Source organism: Tinamus guttatus, unplaced genomic scaffold (assembly GCF_059628265.1).
Source record: "Tinamus guttatus ecotype Peru unplaced genomic scaffold, ASM5962826v1 Tinamus_guttatus_pri_ptg000439l, whole genome shotgun sequence".
Taxonomy (NCBI): domain Eukaryota; kingdom Metazoa; phylum Chordata; class Aves; order Tinamiformes; family Tinamidae; genus Tinamus; species Tinamus guttatus.
In genome coordinates this window covers 949,576-977,232 of record NW_028288973.1, presented here as the reverse complement: position 1 = coordinate 977,232, position 27,657 = coordinate 949,576, and the positions used below count along the sequence as shown (strand labels likewise).

The 27,657-nt window shown below is 55.6% G+C and overlaps 1 protein-coding gene across 1 annotated transcript; it reads left to right on the top strand.

The window, feature by feature from the left end:
* The first annotated feature begins 671 nt into the window (after positions 1–671).
* On the top strand, positions 672–27,137 carry TRIOBP (TRIO and F-actin binding protein). Its single transcript, XM_088531854.1, has 23 exons — positions 672–739; positions 2,296–2,446; positions 3,858–3,991; positions 4,202–4,325; positions 4,746–4,947; positions 5,411–5,807; positions 6,825–6,957; positions 7,129–7,161; positions 7,380–8,420; positions 8,778–8,873; positions 15,209–15,265; positions 15,640–15,708; positions 16,276–16,365; positions 17,320–17,429; positions 18,262–18,820; positions 19,513–19,623; positions 21,934–22,081; positions 22,357–22,468; positions 23,056–23,215; positions 23,584–23,697; positions 24,044–24,130; positions 25,382–25,545; positions 26,306–27,137. The coding sequence occupies exons 1-22, from the start codon at positions 672–674 to the stop codon at positions 25,541–25,543; spliced, it is 4,158 nt and encodes a 1,385-aa protein (XP_088387980.1). The 3' UTR covers positions 25,544–25,545; positions 26,306–27,137.
* Positions 27,138–27,657: the final 520 nt, after the last annotated feature.

The following is a 27,657-nucleotide window of genomic DNA, read 5'->3' as shown; positions in this document are numbered from 1 at the left end:
TTTCCACACGCAAGTTAGCACGTTAAGTGTTTGCTGGACGCATCACATACCAGGCTGGGTGCCTGCTCATACCAGGCTGTGGCTTAAAATTCTTGTTCTGTGATTTGTTGCCCCACCCCCACCTTGTTTTCAAGACAGATTTGAGCTTGGTTGTTTTTTTTCCCCCAGCTGTTCGCAAACAAGTTCCAGCGGCTCAGGAAGAAGCAGCTTCCAAATACAACCTACCTGGATGTGCCCCTGAGCTGCCCCTTCTCCTGCTGCCCCGCTCTGCTTCACGCTTGGTTCTGCAGCGAGGCGATCACAGGCACCTGCATTTTATTTGAGCCTGTGCCTGAGGGTTTGCACCGAGCGCCACGCAGTGGGGAGGGTTTGACAGGGGCTGCTATGTTCAGGTTTCCGTGCTTGGTGGATTTCGCTGGCTAGACTGCAGTTCTGCTCACGTGTGAACACAAAAGTGTCATGGGGATTGCAGGGGATCAGAGCCTGACTGGGAGCCAAGAAGGTCAGACAGCTGTGGAAAAATAGGAGCGCAACACAAGCTGGATGTAGCAGCAGCACGTGGATGAGCTATTCAGTAATCGTTGCTGTTAACAGCCGTGCAACTGCATGTCTGGCTCAAGGCTGTATCCAGCACAGTGCCGCTCCTGTTCTCAGCCTTGCATTTCATGGACATGGGGGAAAAAATGTGTATGAGGGAGTTTCAAGAGCTGCTGGAGACTAATAGAATAACGGAGTTGATGTGAGAGAGACAGAGCTGAGGAGTGGGTTGGGAGCCCTTTTTTAACACGCAGCAGGAGCACGAAGAGCAGCAGGAGCAAGGGAGGGCATCACTGGGGCTGCAGAGGTTCAGGCCCGGCTGGTGCGAGCAAGGGAGGGCATCACTGGGGCTGCAGAGGTTCAGGCCCGGCTGGTGCCAGCAAGGGAGGGCATCACTGGGGCTGCAGAAGTTCAGGCCCGGCTGGTGCTCCGGGACGCGCCGCTCCGGGGGACGCTCCGGTAACCGAGAGCTGCCCGGGGCTGCCGCCGCCCGCGGCCCCGCACACGTGGGCGCGGGCGCCGCCGCCAGCCACTCAGAGGGCGCTATTCAAATCACAGCTCGGCCGCAGCCAATGAGCGCCGCGGGGGCGGGGCCTCGCGCCCCGCGTTTCCCGCGGGCAGGCTGGCTGCGCGCGGAGCGCGGCGGGCGCGGGAGATGCCGGCACGGGCAGGTACCGGGGCACCGGGGGCACCGGGCACGGCTGGCTGCTTGCTGCAGTCCCAGGGGAGCAGCTTCCCCCCGAGGGCCCGGAGCATCCAGTGGGAAGCGGGGAGTGGTGCTTTGCCCATCAGACGGTGGGTGCCGCGTCCCTGGGACGTTCCCCTGGGACGTTGGACGTCCCTAGGAAGTTGGACGTCCCTGGGAAGCAACGTTGGGGGTTTTCCTACTGTGTGCCCAGGGAGGCGAGTGCCGCGCTCGGGGCAGGGTTTGGCATGGCCACTGAGCTCGAACACAGGGCCCAGTGCAAGGAGGGAGGCTGCGAGGTTGGCATTGGTGCAAGCTGCAATATTGCAAAATGAGTGCATCACCAAAACAAAAATTATAGCTTGGTTTTGGTGCTGACAGTTATCAAGGGGCGCTTTGGGGAGCAGTCATAATCTCGGTCAGCTGCTCTGACTCAAGTATCCACGTTCAGAGGAGCAGCAAGATGTTCACATCAGCGATGGACTGGCTGCCTCTGGAGCACAGTGTTGGCGGAGCGGGGCAGGGGAGGGGGTGATGGGCAGGATGTTCCAGGGAGAGTCCCGACATACGTGCAGAGCCCAGCTCTTGTGCTAGCAACACTTGTACTGTGCACCGTTGCAAGCAACTATCGCACGTGTCTCAAATGTTGAAAGAGATCAGCAAGTTTAGGAAGTCTCAGCAGGCTTCTACATTTTCTAAGTTGTCTATGTCCCTTTACAAGTAACATAGGCATGAATAAAGATTTTCCTTTATTGTGCTTTCTAATAGAGCTTGAGATAAGGAAATTTCCTCCAAGCAGAATATCAGGAGCCTCTCTGGGACTTCCAAACTGGGATGGGCCAGCAGACATTTGAGCATGGATTGAAATGTATTTTAAAATGTATTATATGGGTCACACTGATGACCTTGAATCTTGATACCTTTTCATTCCAGTATTGTGCACTAAGAGCAGCAAACTTGAGTTTGGAAGCAACATTTCTGGCTCTGCAGGAGCTTGAGGTCAGGGGATTGAAAGCTCTGGTTTTCTGCGTCTGTTCCTTACTTCTTTTCTTCTGGCTGCTCCCTGCCTGTAGCACATCAGCCAAAGCACCTTTGTCCCTGCTATGGACTATGTCGGGTTTGTTAGACGATGTGCCCTGTGAGAGCTTTGAAGCCAACGCGTTTGCAAAGAGCCTGTGCCAGCATTGCTTCCACGTGGCGGGGGCTCACCAGCACGCGAGCCAGGTGAGCACCACCGTCCCACCTGGAAGCTGCGAATGCTTCACTGAGGGCCCCTCTGTTTGGGGTTGGGACCCCGTGTGCCTTTGTAGATATGGAAATCTCCAACACAAAGGCTCAGCGGGGCTTTCTAGGTGTCTTTTTGAGAGAGAAGGCTGAGTGAAGAGAGAGTCTTCCCAGGCAGGGAGAATCCTGCATTTACCTGTGCCCACAGACTGGCATCAAGCCCAGAGCTGCTTTAGGGAGAAAGTGCTGGACGTGGAGCATCAGGAGCTCCATACATCCCAAAACAGAATGTAGGGTTCTTCCAGATACCAGTACATGTGCATGAATGGTGACAGGTAAGGAAGGGGGAACCGGCAGAGCAGGCTCTGACCCTTATCTGGATCTAATCCTTGCTGATTCCACCTGCTGCTGTTCATAGCAGCTTCCCCTATAGCTCTGTCCTGGCATGTGTCCCTAGGCCCCCCAGTGATGCCTCAGACCTAGGGCTGAGTAGCTGCAGTGAGGTGTCCCCACAGGGGGACAGCAGGGCAGGAGGGGGTGACGCACCGCAGGAATTTGGGCTCTGCAAACCTCACCTTGACACCGTCCCTGAGCACGGGGCTGGGCACAGGGCTGGGGCAGGGCTGGGGGCCGCGGCCGGCTGCCTCTGGCCCTGCGTCAGCCGGTTTCATGTTCACAGAGGGTTTCGTGTTGTTCTCTGTCCTCCAGGAGCGACTGGCCTGGGATTATGAAATAGTAATGAGCTTCCCTCTCTCTTTCTTGCCCTCTCCCTCTCTCCCCCTGGCCCCGGGCCCTCTAGAGTTACCTCAGCCCTTTGCTTGTGATCTGCTCAGAGCCATCTCCTCTGAGCAAATCCCAGCACGGGCGAGATGCTGGAGGGAGAGCGGTGCTGACAGCTGGCTCACAGGAGCCTTCCCCCCTTGCTTGTAAGCTGTGAAGGTAACGGGGCTGGGGAGGAGCGACCAAACCCTGGGGAAATGCCAGTGCATCCACAAGAGGGGCAGAGAGGGGCGGGGGCCGCAGCCTTCCCTGGAAAAATCATCCTCCCCTCCGCTTTGCCGGCTCCGTCACCCGCTCCACGAGCGGCGCGGGAGAGCGGCTGTGAGCAACGGCCAGGCTGGCGCAGGCGGCGCGCAGGGACGCCTCCCCCGAGCCCTTTTCCACTTGCTCTTTCTCCATAGTGGCTGCAGCGGGGGAGATGTCCATCGTCACGCAGGACCTCACCAGGCCCCTCCGGCCTCCCGGAGTAGGAGACAAATCTCAGCAGTGAGGAGGAATGGGCTGGGAGAGGCAGTGAGAGCCCCAGTGCCGGGGCCGCTCTCGGAGGAGGTAGAGGGAGTTTGGGAAAGGCAGCTTTCCTCCTTGTCCTCGGCACGGGGGCGGCATCACCGCATCCCGCTCCTCCCCGCAGGATCATGCCGTGGAGGCCCAGGGGCGCGAGGCTGGCAGCACTACGGACCCGGGCGGGCCCTGGGACACCCTGTGCATCGTAGCACCTCAGTGCGAGGTGTACGTGAGTGTGGGCCCCGCAGACGGGACCGTGCGGTGAGTACGGCCGGCACCGCGCTCAGTCCAATCCTGCTTGGTGGGAATATCCCAGCAGGGGCAAGGGAAGCTAGGCCATGGCTGTAGCAGGAGGATAGGGGTGGGAAGATGCAAGAGATCCTGTGTCTGGAGCTGTGTGTGCAATGCTGCTGCCCTTGAGCCTCCCGGGTCTGTGCTGACCACCGGTTCTCCTGTTTCCCTGCTCCACAGCTGGGAAGGGAGCTGGACATACCCCCTGCTCAGCCCCAGAGCAGAGGGTGAGCACGGGGAAGGCAGCACCAAGCCCAGCACCGATGTCCGCACCTGTGCCGAACCCAACTCCACGCTCCCCAAGGTAAGATGGGGAGTAGCAAGAGGGTCTCTCTTGGTTTGGGCTATTTCATTCTCCCCTGCTCCCTTGCCCCAACCCCTCCATACCATATCTGCTGGGTGCTTTCACAAACTCCTGAGATGCAAGCGGGGATCGTTCGAGGCATTTAGTCCCCACAAAATGTGGTCTCCCCTTAGCAAATGAACAGATTTACTCATAGATTGCCCCATGAAGGTTTTCTTATGTTATTCCTTGGCATGCCAGCTGATGTCGGGCTGGGATCACCTTATGCTCCCCTTGCTCCCTTCCTGGTCCCTGTTCACCAGCAGCTTTGGACCGAATGGGCTGTAACTCCTCACCTCTGCTTCTGCCTCTATCCCACAGAGGCTTCCAGTGGCAGCTTTCTGCCCTCATTGCAGAGATCTGCTCTATCTTGTCTCTCAGGACAGGGAAATGACCAGGCTGTGGGACAGCGTTCTGGGATCAGGCAAGCGGGACATGATGAACTACGCATGCCCCAAGGAAGAGGCGCGGACGCAAGTCCTGCAGACGGACAGAGCCAGGTGGGGGCAGCCTGTTCCCTCAGCACCCTGGGCAAGAGCAGAGTCCCAGAGCTTTAGGAAAGAAATCTGCCCTCTGAAAGCAGGTACACTTGGTTTGCTCCCATGGTACGTCTTAGTCTGGGCTTGCTTTACGCATGGGGACCTTTATGGGAGTCTGAATTTCACAGCAGAACTTTATTTAAACTGAAGGGGCCTGAGCTCTCCCAGCATCTCTTTATTCTGTGCCTAGTTTTGGTCCCAGAGGTCTGACATACCCCTCTGGGAACATGCAAAAGGATAAGGCCCAGATTCTGTGAAACTCTGTATCTCTTGTGTGTGGACCTCAAAATGTGGCTCTCCTGAGTGTTGTCTGTCTGCATGGCTTGGTGCGCCCTTGGTTTACAGCATCATGTCTCAATGCTCCTGCCCCACCTGGACAGTTTCTGGGATTTGTCTGTACCCTCAAGGATTGTAGCTCTCCCATGAAGATGTGCATTGCAGTAGATGCAATGGTGCTCTCCTGCATCGCTCATGCCTACCGCAGTAACTGCTTTCTCCCCATCCCAGAGCGTGGTCTCAAAAGCCAAAAGCCTGCAGAGAGCTGGGCAAGAACTCGCACAGAGCGCAGCTATTTCTCCCTGGAGCGCCGGAAATCTGACCCTGCCTGGGTTTCCCCGCTGCCCCGCGCCAGCCGCAGCGCCTCGCCGGCCCGCAGCGCCCCGCCATGCCCCGGCGGGCACCTCGCTTCCTTGGCCAGCTCCCCGCCTCGGGAGGCCGCCGCGCGCCCCAGCGGCAGCGGGGGCATGGAGGGACGCCATGGCATGGAGAGGCAGGAGTACACGGCGCTGGCCGGCCTGCCCAAGCCCAAACGCCTCAGCCACGGGGAGGCCTTCGATCGCAGCAGCTCCCGCACACTCAGCCCCGGGCGGGTGGAGGTAGAGCGGATATTTGGCTGTGAGCGCAGGTGAGAAGTGGGATGGGTCCCCATGTGGTGGACGCATAGGATTGCCCTCAGATGCTGCCAAGACCTCCAAGTCTCCATGCCTCAGGGGAGAGCATGGGCTAGACAGGGAGGCCCGGCCCACATTCATACTTCAGCTATGTTTATGTTTTCTTTAAAGGTAGGGCTGCGTCCATGTCCAGCCTCCCTGTCTCCATGAGGGCCCTCTGAGGAGCTTTCAGGCCAGGCCAGGCTTCCTGTGGCAGGCACGAACATGAGGCCTTTGGAAAGGTTCAGCTAAGCTGAGCTGGCGGAAGCAGAGGGAGCTGCCCACCTTCCTCCTTTCCCCAGCCATGTCCCAGAACCTGCAAGACATGCTATGGGGTTGGGATAGCCGTGCAAAGAGGAATACCAGAGGTGGTTCCCCTTCCCGTAGTGTCAGCGACTCCCCAGGGATCCAAGTTCCACTGTAGGTTTGAGAAAACCACTGGGTTGTGGGATGAGCCTGTGATTTCAGCCTCACCCGCAGCTTTGCTTGCAACTCAGCCAAGGACTTGGGGTTGCCTTGCAGTCCCCAATGCCAGCTGGTTCCTGCTTGCAGATATGGGCACAGCATGGCTTTGGGTTGAGAATCCCAAGTGGCTCTAGCACATGCCAACAGCTGGTGGTACAGGGGAAGAAGGGAGAACAGGAAGTAAATGGGAAGAAGACGGGGGAAGTTGTCCTGGGGAGGGTGGACAGGATGCAGGATTGAAGGACAGGATGGCGGGAAGCTGGGTTTTCCCTCAAGCAGTAGTAGAAAGACGACATGGGAGACAAAGTGGGACACATAAGCAAGGGTGGTTAAAGCAATGAAGACAGAGCAAGAGAGAGGCTAGAGGGCTACTTGTGTTTGGCACAAGCAGAGATCTGTGGGGTCAGGCTCAGACGGGGTAGGAACTATAGCCATAGCTGGCTCACCAGGTCTCTGTAGCCTCCAAGCCTCAGGGCCCTGGAAGCCAGTTTGAAGCAGCACCTGGGATGGGCTGTGTGTGCCTGCAGGAAATCGGAGACTCTGGAGGCTTTCCAGGCCCTGGAGGAAGGCCGTGTGGACCGGCTCGATGGGAAGACCCCTGTGCCACCCAGCAAGGCTCGACTAGCTCGGAGGCAGTCCAGCCCCACTCTGTTCAGAGAGGTGAGTTTGCCACATGGTGGGACTCCAACCCTCACTAAAGCTTAGAGAGCGCAGGCCCAGCTCTCCAAGCTGGGTTGCTTCTTCCTGACACTTGTTGTTGTTGTTGTTTTGTTTTCTATTTTTACCTCATGCTTCTGTTTCATTTCCTCCTCTCCTTCCCTCTGTTCCCAGTCCCTTCCTTTCAGCCCACTCCCCCAGTCACAAGCGAGGACTTCTTAGGTGTGTGTTGGTTCTACACACATGCATTCAACTGCTGTGATGCTTTTCGTCTGTAGAGCTATTAAACTAAACTGTCTCCCAGTCCTAATCTCACCTTTTCTTTCTCCCTTGCTCCCTCTCACCTGCGAGATGTTAGTTTTTGAGGGTTTTTTTTTTTTAATTATTAGAGAACCCTTTTCTCTCTCTCCCCCCTATGTCCCTAGGGCCAGCGGCTATTCCGGCACCTTGAGCAGCACAGCAGGGAGCCCAAGGGCTCCCTTCGCTCCCTGAGCCCGGCTTGGCAGCTGGAGAGGAACAGCAGGAGCCGCGGGGATCTCCTGCACCCCACGAGCCCAGCAACACGGGCAGAGAGGGACTGGCGGAGACCAAGAGAGTCCACAAGCCCCGTTCGGCAGCTGGAAAGGGACAGCAAAAGCCTGCGCTCCACAAGCCCGGCTCGCAGATCGGAGAGGAGACCTGGGCAGGCTGCGAGCCCTCCCCAGCGCTCCGAGAAAGACTGGAGGGGCCAAGCAGAGTCTGGCCACCCCACGAGTTTGGAGAAGCCCACAGAAAGAGACCGAGCTGCCTGGCAGACTGGGAGTACAGGGAAGCACCCAGAGAGGAAGAGCCGAGGGGATTCCCTGCACTCCGTGAACCTCGGTAGGAGTTCGGATAACAGCAGGCCTGGCCAAGCAGGGCCCTTGCGATCGGCTAGTCCCAGGAGACAGGCAGAGAGCACATGGAAAAGCCAAAAGGAGATTGCTCCTGCCAGCCTGGTGCAGAGCACAGAGAGGAAATGGGGGAACTCAGGAGAGCTGCTGCACACTGGGGGCCCTGTGAGGCACGCAGAGTGCGGCTGGCAGACCCTCAGGGAAAAACTGCAGCCTTCCAGCCCGGGGAAGGGTGCAGACAGCGACCAGAAAGGCCGAGGCAAGCCCCTGCGCCCAGTGAGCCCAGTGCGACCACAGGAGCAGGACTGGAAGCGTCCCGGAGATGTTCACCATGGCCAGAAGATAGAGAAGGACTGGAAGCATCAAGAGAAGCCCATGTGCCATGCCGATTTGATGCACCACCTGGAGAGGGAGTGGAGGAGCCCCGCTAGGTGTGTGAATGCAGGACCACGGCCAGACAACAGCTGGAGAAGGCCTGAGAGTCCAGCGCAGTGGTTGGAAGATGACTGGAAGGGCCCAGAGCCTGTCCGAGCCTCAAACAATCCAGAAAAGCCATTGGAAAATGACTGGGGGAACAAGAACTTCATTTCTTATGTGAGTATAGTAGAGGCATGAAAATGTGGGCAGAAGCCCACATAGAATAGATGGGGACCCCCACCTCCCCTTCCACAAGGTTTCTACCTGCATAGAGCAGGAAGGTCCCGTGATTTGCTGTTCTCTTTGCTGGTCAGAACAGAAGGAGATTGTATGCACACCCTTATTCACACGTACACTATAGCCCTCCTGTTGCCCGGCCATCCCCTCTTCTCCAGAGAAGGAGCAACGCTGCCTTCCCAGAACTGGGAGGAGGTTCTTCCCCTGCGAGCTGTACTGGGAGGTGGATATTCACTCCTGGAAACTGAGGAAAGCACTAAGCACCCAGGGCTTAGTGCCTGCTTTCTCTCCCTGCAGTCCCAGCCGGGTGGAGGCACCCTCCCACCACAAAGCAGTGCCAGCTCCTCGGGAAGCCAACACCTGTACCTGCATGCCAGCGAGAAACACCACAAGGTAGGGGACAGCGCCTGGGAATGGGACAGGAAGGGAGCTGGTGGTTGCAACAACGATGGTGTGGCCTTTCTCTGTGACCAAAAAAAATGGCATCGGCCCTCCCTGCAGGTCAGCACGTAGCTGCAGACTGCGCTTGGGTCCTTGATGCTGACACTGAGCGGGCTCAGCTAGGTGTACTGCTGCCCAGAGCTGCAGGTGCCTGCATGCCTCCTTCCCTGTGGTTCACTAACACATCCCTGTGTCGCACGGAAACAGGTCTCCTTCATACCCTCTTTCTCAAACTGGAAAACTGAGACTTTCTAGCCTTTTGCAAGGTCAGGGAGGGGCGAGTGGCAGATTTGGAGTCGAGCTCCTTCCCTTTACTATTATCTGTTGATAAGACAGAGCCAGCTGTTTCATGGGCATGAGGAAAGGGATGAAACTGGCATCAGTGGCATGACAGAAAATATCATCAATTGTGTTGGCATTTCTGGGAGACCAATAATAGCAGGCAAGTGGTTTTGGAGGGCTGAGGAAAGTGCCCTGGGAGCCTGTATAGCCCAGTTTCCCGTCTCCTTCTCTGTCCATGTTTGTTGGTCTCCTTGGCCAGGCTGTCCCCCAAGAAGTAAGTCTCGGAACACACATTTGCTGAGGCAGGCTTGCTCACTGTACAACCAGGCAGGAAGGCCTGGCAAAAGCCTCTGAAACCCGAGACCAGTGACTCCCCCCTCCCTCAGCTCCCTGCCCCAGGTCAGTGTGGAGCCCTGCGCTCGCAGAGCTCCTGGTTCCAGTCCTGCCTGCCCTTCCAGCCAATGTACTTCGCGTTTCCACACTGCTGAGCTCCGCGTCAGGTGCTCTAGCAACGTCCCATACAATCTGGCACGTAACGTATCTCAGCCTTTCTGAGCTCCCGGTTACCCGCTGCAGGCTCAGACCCTGCCCGGCAGTTCCCCCTCCGGCTGCCTTTCTGCAGGGACCTGTTGCAGGCCTCCAGGAAGAACCAGTGCTCCTCTCTGCGCTGCTACCGCCTCTGCGCAGACAACCCATCACAAGCCGCTCCTTTTGGGCCCTACTTCTGTGGGAGGGGGGAAGGAAGAAAACCCGAGGACCTCAATCCAGGGGAGCGAGCACAGGTGTGGGCCCTGTCGGACTGCCAAAGCCCCTGTGCAGCCCGGCTCCGGGCTGCTTCTTCCTGGGTCTGGGGTATAACATTTCCATGCCCCCGAGCTGTCCAGCAGGGACGGGGCCGCAGACCCGAGGCACCGGGACGTCGCGCGGGACAGGCAGGACGGGCTGGCACCCCCGTGGCGGTGCCCAAATCCTCGCCCTTCCTTCCCGCACTGGCTGCTCCCCTGCCCGCCCCGGCCGCTCCATTGGCTGCGGGGCGGCCCGGCCCGCGGCGACAGGCGCCCATTGGCCTCGCCGGGCCCTCCCAGGAAGTTTCAGGGGGTGGAGGGAAGGGAAGGGAAGAAAAGTTTTCTTAAAAAAAAAAAAAAAAAAGAGAAAAAAAAAAACTTGGAGGCGGGCGGCAGAGCGCGGCTCGGGCATGGTGGGGCCGCTGGAGCCGCCCGGCCGCTGAAGCCGCCCTGGCTGCGAGCGCCCAGCCCCGCCGCGCCGCCCCCGGCCCCGCTCCCGGCGCCGCCGCCGCCCGCGGAGCCCCCGCCATGACGGTGAGTGCCGCGCGCGGCCCTGGCCGGGGGCAGCCCCGGGGGCGCTCCCTGGGAGAGCGGAGCCACAGCCACCCTCCTAGGAAATATATATATATGTGTGCGTGTGTGTGTGCGTGTATGTGTATGTATTTCCTGGCGGTTCCTCTCCTTCCTCTTCGTGATCCCTGTTTCCCTCCTTCCTGACCCCGCTCCAGGACCGCCCGCCCCATGGGGTGCTCCCCTCGCCCCATGTCCCTGTCACCTCGTCGCAGCCTGGATCCGCCACAGGGGCTGGAATTGTCTGGGACCTGTTTCTCTCCTCACCTCCCCGGGCCGGGAGTGCAGAGGTGGCCCCCTCTTCCTCGGCACCGAGGAGGCAGCCTGGCCCCTGTGCCCAGCATCGCCGTGGGGTACCGAGAGGGCTGGGGGGTGGTTCCTGCCCCCCAGCAGGACCCAGGGTCGTGGCGGGGGGACACCCGGCCTGGCCCTGCACCCTGCCGGGAGCTGTCAGCTGCCGCTTCCTCCCTGTCCTGCAGCATCCTGCTGCCTTTCCTCCCCTCCCTGCTCCTCTTCCTCTCGGCCGCCAGCGCTGGGGACAGGCAGGGCGGGAGGCCTGCTGGTGCCTGGACTCCTGCCCCCCGATGAGCCAAACGCTGCTGCACTGGTGCCAGGTCCCTCCTTGCCACCATGTTCTGTTCTGTTCCTCATCTGCGGCACCATGAGGCTCCTGTGCAACCGTCTTTGTGGATGCTGTAGCAGCAGGCACCACCCCGCGGGAACAGGTATCCCCCTCCTAGATTGGTCAGCAGTGGTAAATCCATGCTTTTTGTAAACAGCGACTTCGCTGAGATTTGCTGAACTCGCCGATTTCAGGCAGTTCTAAAATCCACTTCAGCCAGGACATGAGAAGTCCTCCCTCCATGCGGGGAAGGGATGTAGTCTAGCAGCAAGGAGCGTTGTTGGAAGCAGGAGGAAGGTTGTTGAGCAGAGTGGAATAATGGAGATGACAGACCGGGCCATGCCCGCAGGCTTTTCTCACGGAGGGAGGTTGTGGGAAAGGGAGAGCTCGTCGCCTGCTTGTTTTTGCAGTACGTGTAGCTTTGGGAGCTGTGTGCTCTCAAGCCTGAGAGCAGTTTTGCTTCCACTAAGCCAAGACAGAGCAGTTTGCTTTGTCTTTTGGCCTTGGGCCTTTTGCTTGTGAAGCAAGTTCCCTTTCTGGAACAGAGAAACACATGTTTTCTGGGGAGCTGAAAACCCTTTTACAGTCTTTCTTGTGGTGAAAAGGAGGTGAGAGAAAGCGGTAGCCCTGAACCTGTGGCCCTCGGGAGCTCTTGGGATCAGGAGGAGGGGAAGACACAGGGACAGCAATGGCAGGAAAGGGAAGGAGTCCACCTGACTGTCGCATCCCTTTCCCCTGGCTCTGGAGCCTGCAGTGCCAACCAGGATTTGTCTAGTCTAGCAAGCCAAGACGAGGTGCTCTCATTCTCCCCTTTGGTTGGCTGCTCCTTGGATTTGGAGCTTTTTTTTTTTTTTTTCTTCAGCGTGGTCCAGCATCTTCTCCTGTTTTCCATCATTCTGGGTTCTGCCTTTTTTGTACCACCCAGGAGTAATTCTTTCACCCCCACCCCATTGCCTTTCCTTCTTTGGTGTTTACATTCTTCAAATGTTTGCAGACTGTTATCAGACTGTAGCTGCTCTTCAGCCAGACCGAGCAGTCAGCTCTCTCTAACCTGGCCTTGTCAGCCATTCCTTCCAGACCTCACCTACCTTCCCAGCCACTCTGCTCCGGCGCCCCTACCTGGCCGGCCACGCGGTGTGCGGAGCTGGGTACAGCTCTGGTAGGTGGAGTTGCAGCCGGGCGGACTTGCTCTTGCCTCTGAAGCCCAGAGCTCTCCATGTGCAGCCCTGAGCAGCACTTCAGGGACAGCGGCTTTGTGTTTGGCTGGGGGTGCATCCGGTTGCATCTTTGCATCTCAGCTGGTGTTTGCCAATACCCGGATCTCTCAGGGTCGCTGCTTTCCTGATCGTTTACTTCCTCCTGTCTCTGGGCCTTTTCCTCAGATGCAGTGTTCAGTCTCTGTTCTCTGGCTGTATCTCAGGCTGTTTATTCCAGATGATGAAGCTGAATTTGGTTGCGGAGACGGGGAGAGAAAGGGAACTTTAGATATCCCTTGCTGTGGTACCATCCTGCCTACAAGAATAATTTCAAAGACGCTTCCATAGCTGTGCTCCACATCTAAGGGCTGCAGGGAAAGGAGACTATTTCTGCCCTGTGCAATTCACATACTTGGGGAAAAGCCCTGTGGGAGGCATTTTCTGGCCCTAGTCCTGCATAAAGGGCAGAAAAAAGGCAGGGATGTGGTGGCAGAGGTTCTGGCAAGACTTGTACAATGCTGGGATTTTGTTGGGGTTTTTTTTTCCCAGTGGAGTGTGCTCTGTTCTTGTCCATTACTTCACCAGTTAATGCTTTGGCTGTGGAAGTCTTCAACAAGACGAGACCTAGTTGGTCTGTACAATAACCCTGGCCAGAAATCCTTTCGCTCCCTGCCTTGCTGTATTGTTCTTTTGCCTCTCTGATCTCAGCTGCGTTATTGCCTGCAGGACTCGGAGCCCAGAGCCTGCCCCATAGTTTCTGTGAAGGCGCTTTCCTAAAATCCAGATGCCTCTAGGAAGCTGCATTTCCTCTGTCTCGCAGCCTGCTTAATATTGCGGCTTTGGTTTGGTTTTGAAGCACCCCAAAAAGGAGGGGAGAGCAGTCCCCGCTTGTGGTTGCATTACTCTGTAATGTCTATTACTCATCGCAGCCGTTCCTGGGAAGCAAGCGCGTGGACATCTGGTAGAGTGGAGGAAAAGCTGGGCGGCCTCTGGGGACGCTGGGTGGGCTCGGGCAGAGCAGACGTTGCGCTCACACTAAGGGCCCCAGAGGAACCGAATGCGCCTGTGTCTCCTCCGCCTGATGCACGTGTGTCCCAGGATGGGAGGTTGCTCTTAGCATTTTGCTTCCTTTCCTTCCCCTCCTCCTCCTCCGCCCCACCGCTCCCAATCTGGAGCCAGAGCTGAAGTCACTGGATTGGAAGGGATAGCGGGAGAAAGGGTGGAGCTGCTGCCACGGGGAAGGAATTAATTTTCGGGGTGTTTTTCTCCAGAGCGGCGGTGGGGCTGGCGGGATGCCTGGGGCTGTGAGAGAGGACGCAGGCGCCTTCCTCCTTTCCCAGCCCCTGGCAGCCGCTGTGGGGGAGCCCGCGCTGCGTCGCTCCCGTTTCCCTGCCCGGCTCCCTGCCGCGGGCACTGGGGGCTGCAGTCGGATGTTGCGGCCCGGCCTGCAGCTGCGGCGGCAGCCGGCCCTCCCCTTCTTGCGGCCTCCCCGCTCTCACCCGCCCGTAACCCTGGGTGTAACCCAAGAGCTGCGGCTCAGCGAGGTGAAAGCAGGGGAAGGTTTTGCCCAGCGGGGCAGCGTCGAGCCAGGCCTGCGGGGCAGCGAGCCGACTCCGCAGCGGCCGCTCACTGTGCTTATCCGAGGGCACAGGAGAGCCCTGGCTTTGCTGAGCCAGCCCTTCCCACCAGCCGGGTCCCGCGTGGAGGACGTGGCACGTGGGCAGCGCGGGCAGGTCTGGTGCAGACCACCCGGAGGTACAGCCTGGCTCAGCCTCCTCTCCTCTTGCTGTGCCGACCTGGTGACAGATCTGCAAACTCTGTCCTCCCTGAAAGAAGAGTCACTGTGTTATTTGCTGGTGCTACTTTTTCAAAGCCAGCAGAGGTGGTGGGAGGAGATCCAGCTCTAGCCTGTTGGGCCGAGGGCAACACGAGGGAGAGCAATTCCGTGAGTCAGATCTGCAGCTCCCCACCTTTGGGAAGGAGATAAACTGGTTGGGATGCTGTGTTTGCTGTGTGAGGTTAGGTGGAGCCAGGGAAGGAGGGAGGGGGGAGCTTTTTCCTAGCATGGGGTGATCTAGATGAAAATCTGATCATGCTCCTCTTCAGCATTTGTGGCCCAAGGCCAGAGAGAGGGCAGGCCCTGCAGCAAGAAAGAACAGAAGGAGCAAGGTAGCAAGAGAGAAGCCCCAAATGTGTCAGAGAGGATTTGTTCTCAAGCTCTGGTTGTAACTCTGATTTGATCTCTCGCCTCGGGCAGATCATTTAAACGTGGTGTGTTTTCACAGCTGTGTAATTACCTCCTGTACAGTTGTGGTGAGGGCCGTTTCATAGAGAGCTGCTCTTGTCTTTAATAAGTGATTGGTGGTGAAGTTACTAGAGGGACATACCTGTGGGGTACTCTTGCCCATGGTTTGGGTGAGGTATGTGTCTAGCTCTTCAGCTTGGCCTCCTTTCCAAGCCAAGCCTGTTCAGTGGCAGTCCAGCATTCCCGTCTGCACATTCCCCTTGCCCCTGCCTCCCCTCCCATCTCTGAACAAATACCTCCAAGGCAGCTTGTGGAAATCTCCCTGCTGCATATTTTCCTTTATTTATTTTTTTAAATCTTTCCTTATCTCCTGTTTGCTCTTATAGGAGTGATTGCCTCTTGCTGAGAGCTAAAGACAGTCCTCCTCTGCCACTGGGTCCTAAGCCCCCATGAGTTTCCTAAAAGTGATGCTAGGCTATTTTCACTTATTATACACTCAGCTCCAACCTGCTGGCATGAAAAGACCTTTTGTGGGTTGTCCCAGACCTAGCACAGAGTAACCCTCAGTTTTGTCTTTTTATCTCCAGCCAGATCTCCTCAATTTCAAGAAAGGATGGATGTCCATCCTGGATGAGCCGGGGGAGGTAAGCCTGACCCTAAAGACTGCCTCCTTCCCCAGCATCCGTTCTTGGTGTTCCCCACATGAGCAGTGGTTTTCCTTCCCCGCTTCTTGTGGTTGCTGAGAAAGACCCAGCTGACTTCCTGCTGAGGGGAACCTTTGGGTTAGGTGCCCTGCTCGATGTGCAGGCACAGCATCTTGTCGAGTGCCTGTTGCTGCCCCTCTCTTAGCTGAGGTGGGGGAGTCGGAAGGGATCTGGAGAAGGTGAAAGAGCTTTGCACGCAAGCGGGCTGAAAGGTCAAGAAACAGAAAGTCCCTCCCTGTTCCTTTGCTTTCCTCAGTAACTGTCTATCCGTTTCCCTCCTGTCTTTTCCCCTCCCTTCCCCTAACTGCCTGCAGTGGAAGAAACATTGGTTCGTGCTGACTGACTCAAGCCTGAGGTATTACAGAGACTCTAATGCTGAGGAGGTAAGCACGGGCAGCATTGCTCAAGACCTGCATTCTTTCCTGGCCGTTTGTGGTGCTGAGAGGGAGAGAGGAGAGAAAAGCGACCGCTCGCATGACCAGCTTGCTTCCAGAATGGGGAATGTCCCAATAAAAGGAGCCAAATGTGGCAAGTCTCTCTTCGAGGCAGTTTGCAAAGGGGGTCCTGAAGAGGATGGGGTATATAGTGCCCCAACGAACAGGGGTGTCAAGGTCTATTGAGAGTCGCTTTTTGATGGGAGAGGAAGAGAAGGCCTAGCCACCCAGAGATCCAAGGCTGGGCTGCTCTGGTCCTCTCCATCCATGCTGTTGGTCACCACTGGAGTCAAGTTAAAAGAATCCACACTATGTAGAAGCTGAGACTGGAGTATCTGCTGATGGACTGGGCTATAGTGTTTGGTTTTCCAAGTACCAAAAGCACCTGACCTGTGCCAAGGAGTGCTGAGAGCCTGCTAACACACTAGCTCTGGTGGGACTCCCCACCTTCTGGAGAAGGGGCTTCTTCAGAGCGGGATTTTGTACTTATGTCCTAGAGGGTGGCTGTGATTTCAGGCTGATGACCTTGATGGTGAAATCGACCTTCGTTCGTGCACAGACGTGACTGAATTTGCAGTGCAACGCAACTATGGCTTCCAGATACACGTGAGTGCCTGATACCAAACAGCTCTGGTGCTGAGCAGAGGCCACGCAGACGGGTACTCTTTGGGAACACGCGTTGTCTCCTTTCGCGTGCGTCTCCTGCGGAAGCTCCAGCAGTGCAAACCTTGTGCCACAACTGCCAGTCCAGCAAGGCTAGGTGGTGACATGTGTCCACGGTGTTCAAAGACATGAGGTACTGTGTGCCAGCAAAGGAAGGAGGGGGTTTTGCTGGACTGGACTAGGGCTAGAGGCTTCCCAGGAGTAAAGCTCCTGCAGGAATGTTTACTTAACCCATTGGCCGAGGAAGCTTCTGCAGAGCTGAGTGGGAGGGAGTGGTTAGCAGAGCAGATCTCAGCACAGTGCAGTTCACCATGCTCTTGAGTAACAACCTGTACCCTGGATCCAGCCCCAGTACAGCTCTGTCTCCTGTTACTTTGTGTAGCAGTAGGAGGTGGCTGCTAAAGCAGCACACATCACAGTATTTCTTTCTGTGCATGTGCACAGTTGGGCATTTAATGTCTTGGTGTCCCTGTGGCAACCAGCTGTATCCCAACATTGATGCTCAGTTCCAAGCATTAAAAAGTTTGGACTAGACTTTCTAATGTTTGTCTCAATGTGCTGGCAATTTTTTTATATATATATACTTTTTTAGAAATGGTCTCATGGGGGACATGTAACAAGGTTCTGTGCAAAAAGCACGCCTCCTCTCCTACCCGTCTACAAAACAGAGCATGGGTGTGAGCAAGTCTTTTGAGACAGAGGATGGTACCTCTAGCTGGTATGACAGGGACTATAGAGTCGCCAAAGAGGGGCCATAGGGTTTTGTTAAAAGCTCTTGGTGATTTTACAGTGTGCCACCTGTGCAAGCAGGTTGCCCAGTAGTATTGGAAAAGCAGGCAAGAGCCGCCCATGGCCTTGCCTGGTTACGGCAGAGCGTCTCTCGTGTCTCCTGTTCAGACGAAGGACGCCGTCTTCACGCTGTCTGCCATGACCTCGGGCATCCGGCGGAACTGGATTGAGGCGCTGAGGAAGAACGTGCGCCCGGTCAGCGCTCCAGACGTCACCAAGTGAGACCTCCCTGGCTTCGTGCTGTCCTCTCTCACAGCATTCCTCTGTCCCTCTGCCTTAAGGGCAAGCACTGAGAAGGCTCATCAGGGATCTGTAAGGCTGGTAGCTCCCTGTCTCCCCACGTTTAAAAGGGGAGCAAGGCGTGCACAGGGATCGATGCTGGGCCTAGGCTGGAAACTCAGTACATGGCCACATCTGGACTCATGATGAGCAGGAGTTTGTTTCCATTCCTGAGTCCAGCTTGCCCGCTGTCAGCAACCAAGCACACGCTTAGTTCTAGGGGGAGGTGATGCTCTCCAGAGGCACAAGTCCCTGCTAGACTCCTGTGCTCTCCTGTCTGTGAGCTTTGGGGAATTAAGCATGGCTAGATCAGGAAGAAGTTGCAGCCCTGCCCAACCAGCTGTTTCCCTGTGCTCTGCTCTTCCTAAGCATAGCCTAGAGACACCAATCTCCAGCCACAGCCAGCAGCATGGGTTGAAATCCTGCTGATCACACTGGCCGCAGAAGCCTGCTCTTAAACCCACTTTTTGCCTCACAACATGGATTTAGTTTGAGTTTACCACTGGATTCTGGTGCAGCTGGGACTTGGGCCTAATTCTTTCCACCCCCTCACCCCTCAGGAAAGCATGTTTCCTCACACACGCATGCAGAGCTGCCAAGTGACATGATGTAACAGGCCCAGCTCTGCACTTATTTTATATATTTTTTTAAAGGTTGGATTGAGCAAAGGCTTAACACTGAGTTAGGCCTGCAACGCAGAGGCCATTCTGCCTCTACAGGCTCCTTTCTTGCACCGTGCCTCTGTTTCACGTGTATCTGCTCTGGTTCCAGGCTCTCCGACTGCAATAAGGAAAACTCGTTCCGAAGCTACGTCCCTCCGAAGAGCTCGCTGAGGACAGAGGAGCAGCAGCGGCCGGGCTCGGGCTCTGAGGTGATCTCCAAGGGCACTCACTGGAAGGCAGACGGGCAGCGCCACGCTTTTGACTATGTGGAACTGTCCCCCTTGCAGCAGGGCCCTGTGAATCAGGGCTCCCCGCAGAGGACAAGAGGGAGTTTGAGGGTCAGTGACCGAACTCCCAGGCATGACGATCTGGAGCGGGATCAGGCCATCCGTTCGGAGGAGAGGCGGAAGTGGTTTGAGGCCCCTGATGGTGTGGTCCCACACAGCGACGGCTCAACAGGGAACTCCTCCCGCAAGGTCGGGGAGCAGGATGTCCCCCCTGCCCCACTTTCGGAGGACCAGCGGCTTCGGCTGAGCGAGGAGATAGAGAAGAAGTGGCTGGAGCTGGAACGTCTGCCTTTGAAGGACTCGCGGCGCGTGCCCTTGACAGCGCTGCTGAACCAGAGCAAGGGGAGCCATGGAGAAACCAATGAAGCACTGAGGAAGGAGGTAGGGGCATTCTCCTCTGTGAAAACAGCTTTCTCATGGATCCTTATTGTACTACCCCGAGGCCTTTGCCTCCTGGGCAGCAGGGAGCCCTGTGAGAGACCAGGGCAGAGGTACAGAGGAGACACTGGTTCTTGTCCCACTGGCTCCTGGCAGTTCTGGCTCCATTTGCCACCTCTGAGACACATGGGAGCACGCGCCATTGGGTAACACTTGTTACCTGGCTTGTTCTCGTGTGCATTGAGAGACTCCCCAGGCCACATTTTGGGCAAGGGTAAGTTAATTCGGTGGCTTTACTTGTATAGAGTCTGTTTCCCGGGAGTACATTTGCAGCCTCTTTTCTCTGGCTGTTTTCAAGCTGGCAAATGCTTCCCTTCCCCATCTGTGAAAGGAGCAATGTGCTTCTCTCTCAGTGTAGCCAAGGGTGCATTGATGTTTGCCATTGGGATGGATACAGCTCTACAAGAGTCTTATGATAAAGTCACCTCCCTTCCTCACTGGTTCTTGCCATGCTGGGGCTGGCTTCACTGGTTTGGTGGCTTTATCGCTGCCATTCCCATGGGAAGCACACGTCTCCTTTGGCTGTGCATGTTCCTCCCTGTGCCTAGGCCCAAGGCTGGCAGATGCAGCGTGTTAGTCTGGCCTCAGCACCTTGCTGCCTGCGGCTGAGCTGTTCTCTCCCCTCCGTGGCGCAGGTCCAGTCCCTGCGGGCACAGCTGGAGTCCTGCCGGGCCCGCAACGAGAGCCTTCGGGATGCTGCCAGATCCCAGGGAGAGAGCCACGTGCCCCGGGGATACATCTCGCAGGTGAGCAGGGCCAGGGTGCGGGATCGGCCCAGGAAGTGATGGCTCTGGCTGCCAGGCAGGTATTGCTAATCATTGGGTTGCTGTGGTGACAATAACTAGCTTCAGTTGTAATCAATGTTAATTACATAAAGGCCAGCGTGTGTTGCCTGGCCTTAAAGGAACCCGAGTGTAAATGGCGTGGGAGAGGAGGAGAGTTAGGCAGGCACTGTGTCCTGCTTTGCGCTCGCGCAGGCTGGAACGAGCCGTCTCCTCTCTTGGAACAGACTGAGCTCCAGAGGCGCGAGGCTGCATGGCGCACGCCAAGGTTCCTGTTCCCTCCTCAGATGTGTTAAACATCCCACAGTTCAGGACACACATCTGTTTAAGTGCTGCAAGCTGTGGCCTTGCAGCTTTAATCCTATGCTGTGTGGCTCTGGGTGATGAAACCTTCCTCTGGCCCTGCCAGAAGCAAGCTGTGCCGCAGCTCCCTCCTGCCAAAGGACCGTTGCAGCGTTGCGGAACAGAGATAGCAACTTTCTCCTGAGCTTGCTCTGTGTTCACCAGTGATTTGCACACTGCTGTCACCAATAGGGGCCCGCTGGAGGAGGAGGCTCCCTTCACAACAGAAATCTCTCCTTAAAAGTAGTCCGTCAGGCTGTGGGGAGCTCCCTTCCCTGCCAGGGCCGTGCAAGCACTGAAGGTCACCTCAATAGCACAGCCCATAGGTTTGCTGGGACAGCACGTAGCAAACCCTGCAGATCAGAGTTTGCTCATGCTTCAGCCTGTTGATTTACTTTTTTTTTTTCTTTTTTTTTTTCTTTTTCTTTTTTTTTCCCCCTTGGACTTAGCCAGTGGAGGAGGAAAAGCAAATGGGATCAAATTTGGCAGCATGTTCAGCACCCTTACTGGGGGAAGGGAAGTAAAATGTGCCCTGTGTAAAGGGAAGCTGTAGTTTGACCTCAATAATGAGATTTCAGGGCTTGTCTTAAGTGTTGAAAGAACCTCTAGGGGAAGGAAGTTCAGGCTGGTAACCAGCCCGTTGCAGTGGGGTTGCTGTACCTAGCTCAGATAAAGAAAGCCGCAAGTCACGTGGCACCCAGCGCAGCCAGTCACCTGTCACTCTGTGATCTTGATTGCTGTTAACCACTTAAAGGCTTCTTTATGGTTAAATAAATGAAAAAGGAGTGGGAAGAAAAGCCATCTTATCCCCCTAATTACTTGGCCTCAAAGGGCCAGTGAGGGTATGTGAATAAAAACAGCTCCTTTCCCAAAAGGGATCTTTCTGTCTTAATTTGCCAGTGTTCACCACAAGTTTGTGGACAAACCACAGAACTGATCCCTCACCTTTTCCTCTCCTTTGTTTGAGCTGTGAAGCAGTTGCCAGATTTCCTCATCTCAGTATGGAGGAGCAGCAAGGACATATATCCCCACCACACATCTCTGTTCTTAATCTCAGCATTTTCTTTGCTGCTGGAAGAAGGAATGGGACAGCAAGGGGCTCTTGGAGAACACCATAGCTCTCCACTGAGGTCTTGGCAACCTTGGCTTTTTAAAGTCATGATCTGGAACAGTTTGGCATATAAATCCTTCCCCAGGGGCTGGGGGCAGCACTGCTGGCGTCTGCAGTGAGTCTGGTCACACAGCTTTTGAGATGGGAATTGCTCCGTTTCTGCAATACCAGTAAGCTCCAGCAGTCAGGCTTTGAGAGAACGATTTTGTTGGTCTCCTTCTGCACAAACCCATCAAAAAGGGATGAGTTGCATGAGGAAGATCCCTAAGTTAGGCTTTGGGGAGGGCTCTTTAATAACATCTGACCGAGCTGGAGGGGAATGGAAGGTGTCACTTTTCTGAAGAGGCTCAGCTTTCACTGATTCTGGGGAATGCTGCTTCATTTAAAAGGCAAATACTGATATGTGGTTCCAGTCTTTACTATCCTTGTGTCAGGCAGGGTAGCCTGGTAGAATGGTCCTGGCCATGGTGTTGGAAGTGTTATTCCCAGCTCCCCTGTGTCCAAAGAGAGACCTTCATGTCTTGGTGACTCAGTTATAAGGAGAGGAAGAGGAATGTTTCTTCTGCAAACCACCTGAAGCTGTGAAATGGCCCCATTAAACACTTGTGCCCAGCAATAAAAGAAGTTCCTCAGTTTCAGAAGGAAAGCCTCATCCTGGAAGGTGGTCTCGTTTCTCTCAAAATGGCCCTGACTCTGAGTGAGTGAGGTCTGCAAAGCCAAACATCAGCATGGCCACATGCCAACTGTAGGCTCAGCCTTTCCTCCCTTCTGCGCGTCTAGGCCTTGCAAGCCCCTCACTCCTGCTGTCCTTTCCCTGGCAGGAGGCTTGTGAGCGCAGCCTGGCCGAGATGGAGTCGTCCCACCAGCAGGTGATGGAGGAGCTCCAGAGGCACCATCAGCGGGAGCTGGAGCGGCTGCGGCAGGAGAAGGAGCGGCTCCTCGCGGAGGAGGCCGCGGCGACAGCAGCAGGTAGGGCTGGAAACCAAGATGTGCCCCGCTCAGGTGGTTCCTCCCTCCTCTCCTAAATGCCTTTCACTTGTGCCAGAAACCATTTATACCACTGCCCTTCTCCTCCCAGTGTTGGAACCCTAGAAATTCCAGACTGAGGACATTGGGTATGGTCCAATTGGATGCTGAGGACCCTGCTTCCTAGGTGTCAACATGGCCCCAGGTCTCTGGGTCTTCAGGAGCAAGAGTTTGGTGAGTTCCCTGGCTAATCCCACATCTGTTTTCCCCTTCTGCAGCTATTGAAGCACTGAAGAAAGCCCATCGAGAGGAGATGAATAAGGAGCTGGGGAGGACACGCAGCTTTCAGCAGGGTGGTGCAGGTGCAGAAGCCCTCCAGAAGCAGCATCAGTAAGAAATCTCTGCTCCCTCTGCCTTTCCCAGTGCCCACTGCCCTAGCCAGGCCCTTTGCTGATCCCCATCACACCCCACCCGTGCGGCCACTGCCTCTAGCTATCCCTGTTGCTGCTTTCCCAGCAACTTTTCCAGGCCATGGCGTGCCAAGCAGTGTGCCAGGGTTGCTGGAGGGTAAGACAGGGAGATTCATTCCCTGTTTGGCACCAGTAAAGTGGGATATGCCCAAAGGAGAATAAACAGCCACTCAGCACTCTAGCACTAGCTGAGGTTGTGTTCTCCCCCACTGCTTTCCCTCAGCTTGTTCTCTCTGTTTTCCTTCTGCATAGCTGCTCCATTTCTCCCACAGTACATAAAGCTCCCAAAAGCACTGTGCTTCTGTGGGAGACAGATTGAAGCCTTAATCCACAAGGAACTTTTTTTTTTTTTTTTTTTTTTTTTTTTTTTTTGTAACAGTGACTGTTGGAAGCTTTGGGAAGATGATGTCCACTCGGTGGGAAAACAGGGCCAGCGCCTAGGGGACAATTGGGAGGGGAGGGCAATGGGGGTGGCAGAGGAGTGATGTCCTGGTGCCTCTTTGGCAGGTTGGACGTGGATTCCCTGAAGCGGGAGCTGCAGGTGCTCTCAGAGCAGTACTCCCAGAAGTGCCTGGAAATCGGGCAGCTCACAGAGAAGGCGGAGGAGCAGGAGCAGATGCTGCAGCGCTCTCAGCAAGAAGAGAAGGAGCTGCTCCGGCAGAACCAGGCGAGAGAGGGGCGCTCTCCCTGCCAGCAGAGACCACAGAGCACATTCCTCCCACGGGGGGCTGTCTCTTGTACAGCACGCCCTATCTGTTAAAATTCCCCTATTTGTTCATGTTTCTCCTCTCCAAGATTTTATCAAAAAGGAAGAAAAAAAAAAAGAGGGGGAGGGATGGTAGCTGTAGATGGGCCTATCCTATGGAGAATCCTTGCTGCTGGAGGAACAGACACAAGTTATGGGCAGACACAATTGCAGAAAGGTCTATAAGCTGGGGAAGGGGTTGGTATGAAGACTGAGTCCCCTGGCAGGGCCCGGTGCAGCTGAGAGACTTGTGTCATGGCCATGCTGACATACTTTACTCTTACTCCCAGGAGCTACAGTCCCGCCTCTCGGAGGAGATAGGGAAGCTGCGAAGTTTTATTTCGTCACGGTGCTCCGGGGACCGCTCTGCACAGAACAACGAGCGAAGCTCCTGCGAGCTGGAGGTAGGGAGGGTGCTCTAGCCTGCCCAGTTGCCATGGGCCCTCGAGTGCTCACCACAGTTTCATCCGGGAGCCATCCTGTGCGAGGGAGTGGGCAGGAGGAGGGGGCAGTGGGGTCAGGGAAGCACCGGGGCTGGTGCAGGAAGGAGGTACGCAAGCTTCCCCTCCGCAGCTCTCCTGGGGCACCTCACATCACTTCCTTTCCTGCCCTGGCCCTGCTGGCCCTTCCTTCCTATTCCAAGGTCGCACGCATGCAGAGACCCGGTGCCCATGGCCGTTTCCAAGGCAATCACTCTCTGCTTCCCTGCCTTGAGTCATCTCTGGTTCCTCTCCCCCATGTCTGGTCCAGGTACTGCTGCGGGTGAAGGAGAACGAGCTCCAGTACCTAAAGAAAGAGATTCAGTGTCTCCGGGAGGAGCTTCAGATGATGCAAAAGGTATGTGTTTTCCAGGAGCCATTCCAGCCTGCGTCCCAGGGCCAGGCACTGATTGCCTCGCTCAACAAGTGGTGGGAAAGCAGCAGAGGAGCGAGCTGAAGGAAGGAAGCACCATGGCTGCGTGGCAGCAGGTCTGAGTGGACTAGCACTGAATGGACCCTCAGGTGAAACAGCTGCGAGCCCAGAACAGCCCTGATCTCTGAACAGTACAGGGCAATGCAGACTGCTTGGGAAAGCACTGCAACCTCAGGCTAGGTTTGGCGGGGAGATACCTCGAAATAGTTGGGGACCTTGGTAGCTGCTTTGTGAGTGAATATGGTACTTACACAAAGCAGGGGAATGGCCAGGAGCCCTTCTTTGCCAGGGGGGAAAACCTGGAGAAGCCTGCGCAGCACTTTGATTCCCCAGCCCCCTCCTCTGCTCCCTGTCCAGCCTCTTCCCAAGGGCTAGCCCTCTCTCTGTGTTGATGTGTTTCCTTGGGCACAGAGGCTAGATCTGCTGCCCTCTCTGCTTCTCCAGTGGCTTCCTAGCTACAAGTGCCTCTGAGCGCAGTGGCTTCTGCTGCATTCCGTGTTCCCAAACCATGATGAGTAAATTGCTGCCAGTCTGAGGCCATGATCTCTGGGACAGACAGTGGTGGCAGCCCCTTTCAGAGGGTTTCCAGTGAAAAGTGCCCTGCCGCAGCAGGGAATCTGAAATAAGCCGTGACAATCAGTGATGACCTCCCAACTTCAGAGCTTAACTGTTTTAAGCTTTTCACCATTTCAGTGGCTGGTACCAGCTCTTTCAATATTCAGTAGCCCACATCTCTCATCTTTTTTTTTTTTTTTTCTCTCTGTGTGACTGGCACAGATGCACATGAGCAGTATTGGAGCCCCAGCTTCCTGCTCAGTTTGATGCCCTCATTCCACATTGTTGTGGAACCAGTGACTGTGTCTTCCTCCCCAGCATAGGTTAGGAGAGCACCCTGTGCTTTGAGAAGTGGTACCTTAGTCCTTTCTGGTTTTCCAAATGGTTTCTGAATGGCTCAGTTTGGCCTGCTGTGGGCAGCCCGGCTGAGCCTTTCTACCAGGCTCCCCTGGCCTGCAAGGAGGGAGAAGCAACTTGAGCTGAGCTTCACTACTCAGTCTGGATCTCCCTTCACCCACTGGCCTTTCTCCCACTAGCCTCTCCTTGCCATCCCCTCCCTGGAGCAAATACCAGCACAAATACCGGCTTCAGGATTGCTGACTCCTCTCCCTCCCTTGGCAGGATAAGCGATTTGCCTCAGGGAAATACCAGGATGTCTATGCAGAGCTGAATCACATTAAGGTGCGCTCAGAGAGGGAGATTGAACAGCTGAAGGAGCATCTGCGCCTGGCAATGGCGGCCCTGCAAGAGAAGGAGTCTCTGTGCAACAGCATCAGCAAGTAACGGTGAGCAGCAAGGGCCGGAGGCATCCTGCTCAGGAGCTGGCAGTTGGGCCTCTCTGCCTTGATGCGAAGGGAGGTGGCTGAGGGGGACAGAGCCAAGGGCCATTCCTCCTGCCCCGCTCAGTGCTGCAGGGCTGACTGCCCTGACTACGCTTCTTGAAGACCCCTGGCTCGCACCCCTGGTCCTGGCCCTCCTCTTGTCCCTGATATTCTCTCCTCAATGTCCTTGTCTCTCTTCACCCCATGCTGCCCTCGATGCTTGGCTGCCTTCCTATTGCCAGCACCGAGTGCCACTAAACTAGGCTGAGGGGTAGGAGCTGGCCCCATGCCAGCCTTTACCTTGCAGTTTTTGTGGGGACACTTACCTGATAATCTGCTCCCCGCATGGGTAATGTTTCCTCTTCATTCACCTTTGAAGGGGCTTACATACCACAGCAGGAAATCTTGGGTCTGCACCAAAGCAGCCCTGACTCCAGCTAATCATTAACATTTACTCTTGGGGTTTCCCTGATGCAGGTGACTATATGTGGATAAGGAAGTGGAGTGACAGGGCGCTATGAAGTGAACAAGGGTGCCCTGTTATCCAGAGCTAGTTTGTGTCTTGCCTGGATGCAGCAGCTGTCAGGGTTGGGGTTGGGCAAGGCTAAGGTCTCTAGCAGATGGCTAAAGGGCCGTGCTCGTGGGTAGCAGAAGGGCAGGGGTGTTTCTGCACTCACTGGGATCCTTCTAAACATTATTTTTTGTCTCTCTGTTTCCTCCATAGGTCTACTCTTCATCTGTTTATCTGTTCTCTTTTTTTATTTGCTCCATTCCTCACTTACGGGGAGGGAGAGGTTGAATCTCATCTGTAATCGCCTTGGCAAGAAATCTCCCTTTCCCATGCAGCTTCCTCACTCCCCTCCCAAAGCTTTCAATGAAGCCCTTCCAAACTCCTTTCACTTGCGTATCTGAGCACGTTGTTTGGACTGGCTCCTTTTGTGCACCTTCTTCAGGATTTTATATGTGGAAAAAAATATATTTTATAGATTTTTTTTTTCCCTGGAAAGAGGAGGCATAGGAGGGGGAAAACTTTTTACATCACCAGCATCTTCTAACCTGAAAAAAAGAATTTGTTTTCCCTCCTCCCCAGCCGCATTCCTCTTGATCACACAGCCACCTTCAGCTGGACTTGTTTCCTCCCTTCCAAATGTCTCTGAGGCCCTGCTGGGACATACTGCGAGGACAAGGCTCCCCCCACGCTATCCCCAGGGACCTGCAGACAAGACAGACAAAAACCATAGGAGGGAGCTAACGGGCAGTCTGCCATGGATATGCTTCGAAAGAGGAGACCTTGGCAAAAGGCCGCCTGATGAAGTACTCTCAGAGACTGTCCTTTGGCTCCTTCATGAACTGAGTTGGCAGGAGCCTGGGGCTGTGGGGGCCTTCTCCCAGCTGCCCTCCATTCAGGACAGGGGAGATCCTGTCCTCTCCAGCGAAGAGGAGCTGAGAGGCTGCTACTGCCCCCACCCCAGCCAGCTCTTGAAGGTGACAGCTACTGCTCTGCTGTGCAGTTCAAATTTTAACTTAATAAAATCTTCCCATGTCACTGAGTAAAATGCATTCGGAGTGTGGAAGGCTTCCCAGGGCTTCCTAACCCTGTTCAGTGGGGGTAGTTTTTCCTCTGCTCTTTAGTGCCAGGTTTGTGCATCAGTTTGGAGCAGGCATGCTCTAAGCTAACTTTGCAGCTACTGTTAAATGCAGAGTTTGCTTCTTTCTAGTTCATAGTGCTGAGCTGTGTATCTCAGGCCCCAGCGTTACAGCTCTTGCGTGGCTTGTGTAGGCAGATGGTTCTGTTTGCTCAGGGTTTCTCCTGTGCTGGAAATGTGCACAGGAATGCTGATGGCCACGTCCCTTTCTCTAACCTTGTGGAAGGACAACAGTATTCACCCACAGCTGGAGAATGAGAGAAGTGATGCAGCATAGCTGTCCAGCTGTTTGTTCCTCCTCTCCTTGACTCTGGGGGGAAATAATCTGTTTTATGTCACCTGTCCAAAAGTCCCAGCCCTATGGCAGAAGAGCCTGAGATGAATCAAATGCTGCCATGTCTTGTTTAATGTCTCTTTAGTGGGAGACAGA

Excerpts from the sequence above, each read along its gene's own strand:
- TRIOBP (XM_088531854.1), top strand. The coding sequence starts at position 672 with ATGGGGGAAAAAATGTGTATGAGGGAGTTTCAAGAGCTGCTGGAGACT. Across the intron at positions 4,948-5,410 it reads AATCTGCCCTCTGAAAGCAG|AGCGTGGTCTCAAAAGCCAA; the intron begins GTACACTTGGTT and ends TCCCCATCCCAG. Across the intron at positions 8,874-15,208 it reads CCAGCGAGAAACACCACAAG|CCAGATCTCCTCAATTTCAA; the intron begins GTAGGGGACAGC and ends TTTTATCTCCAG.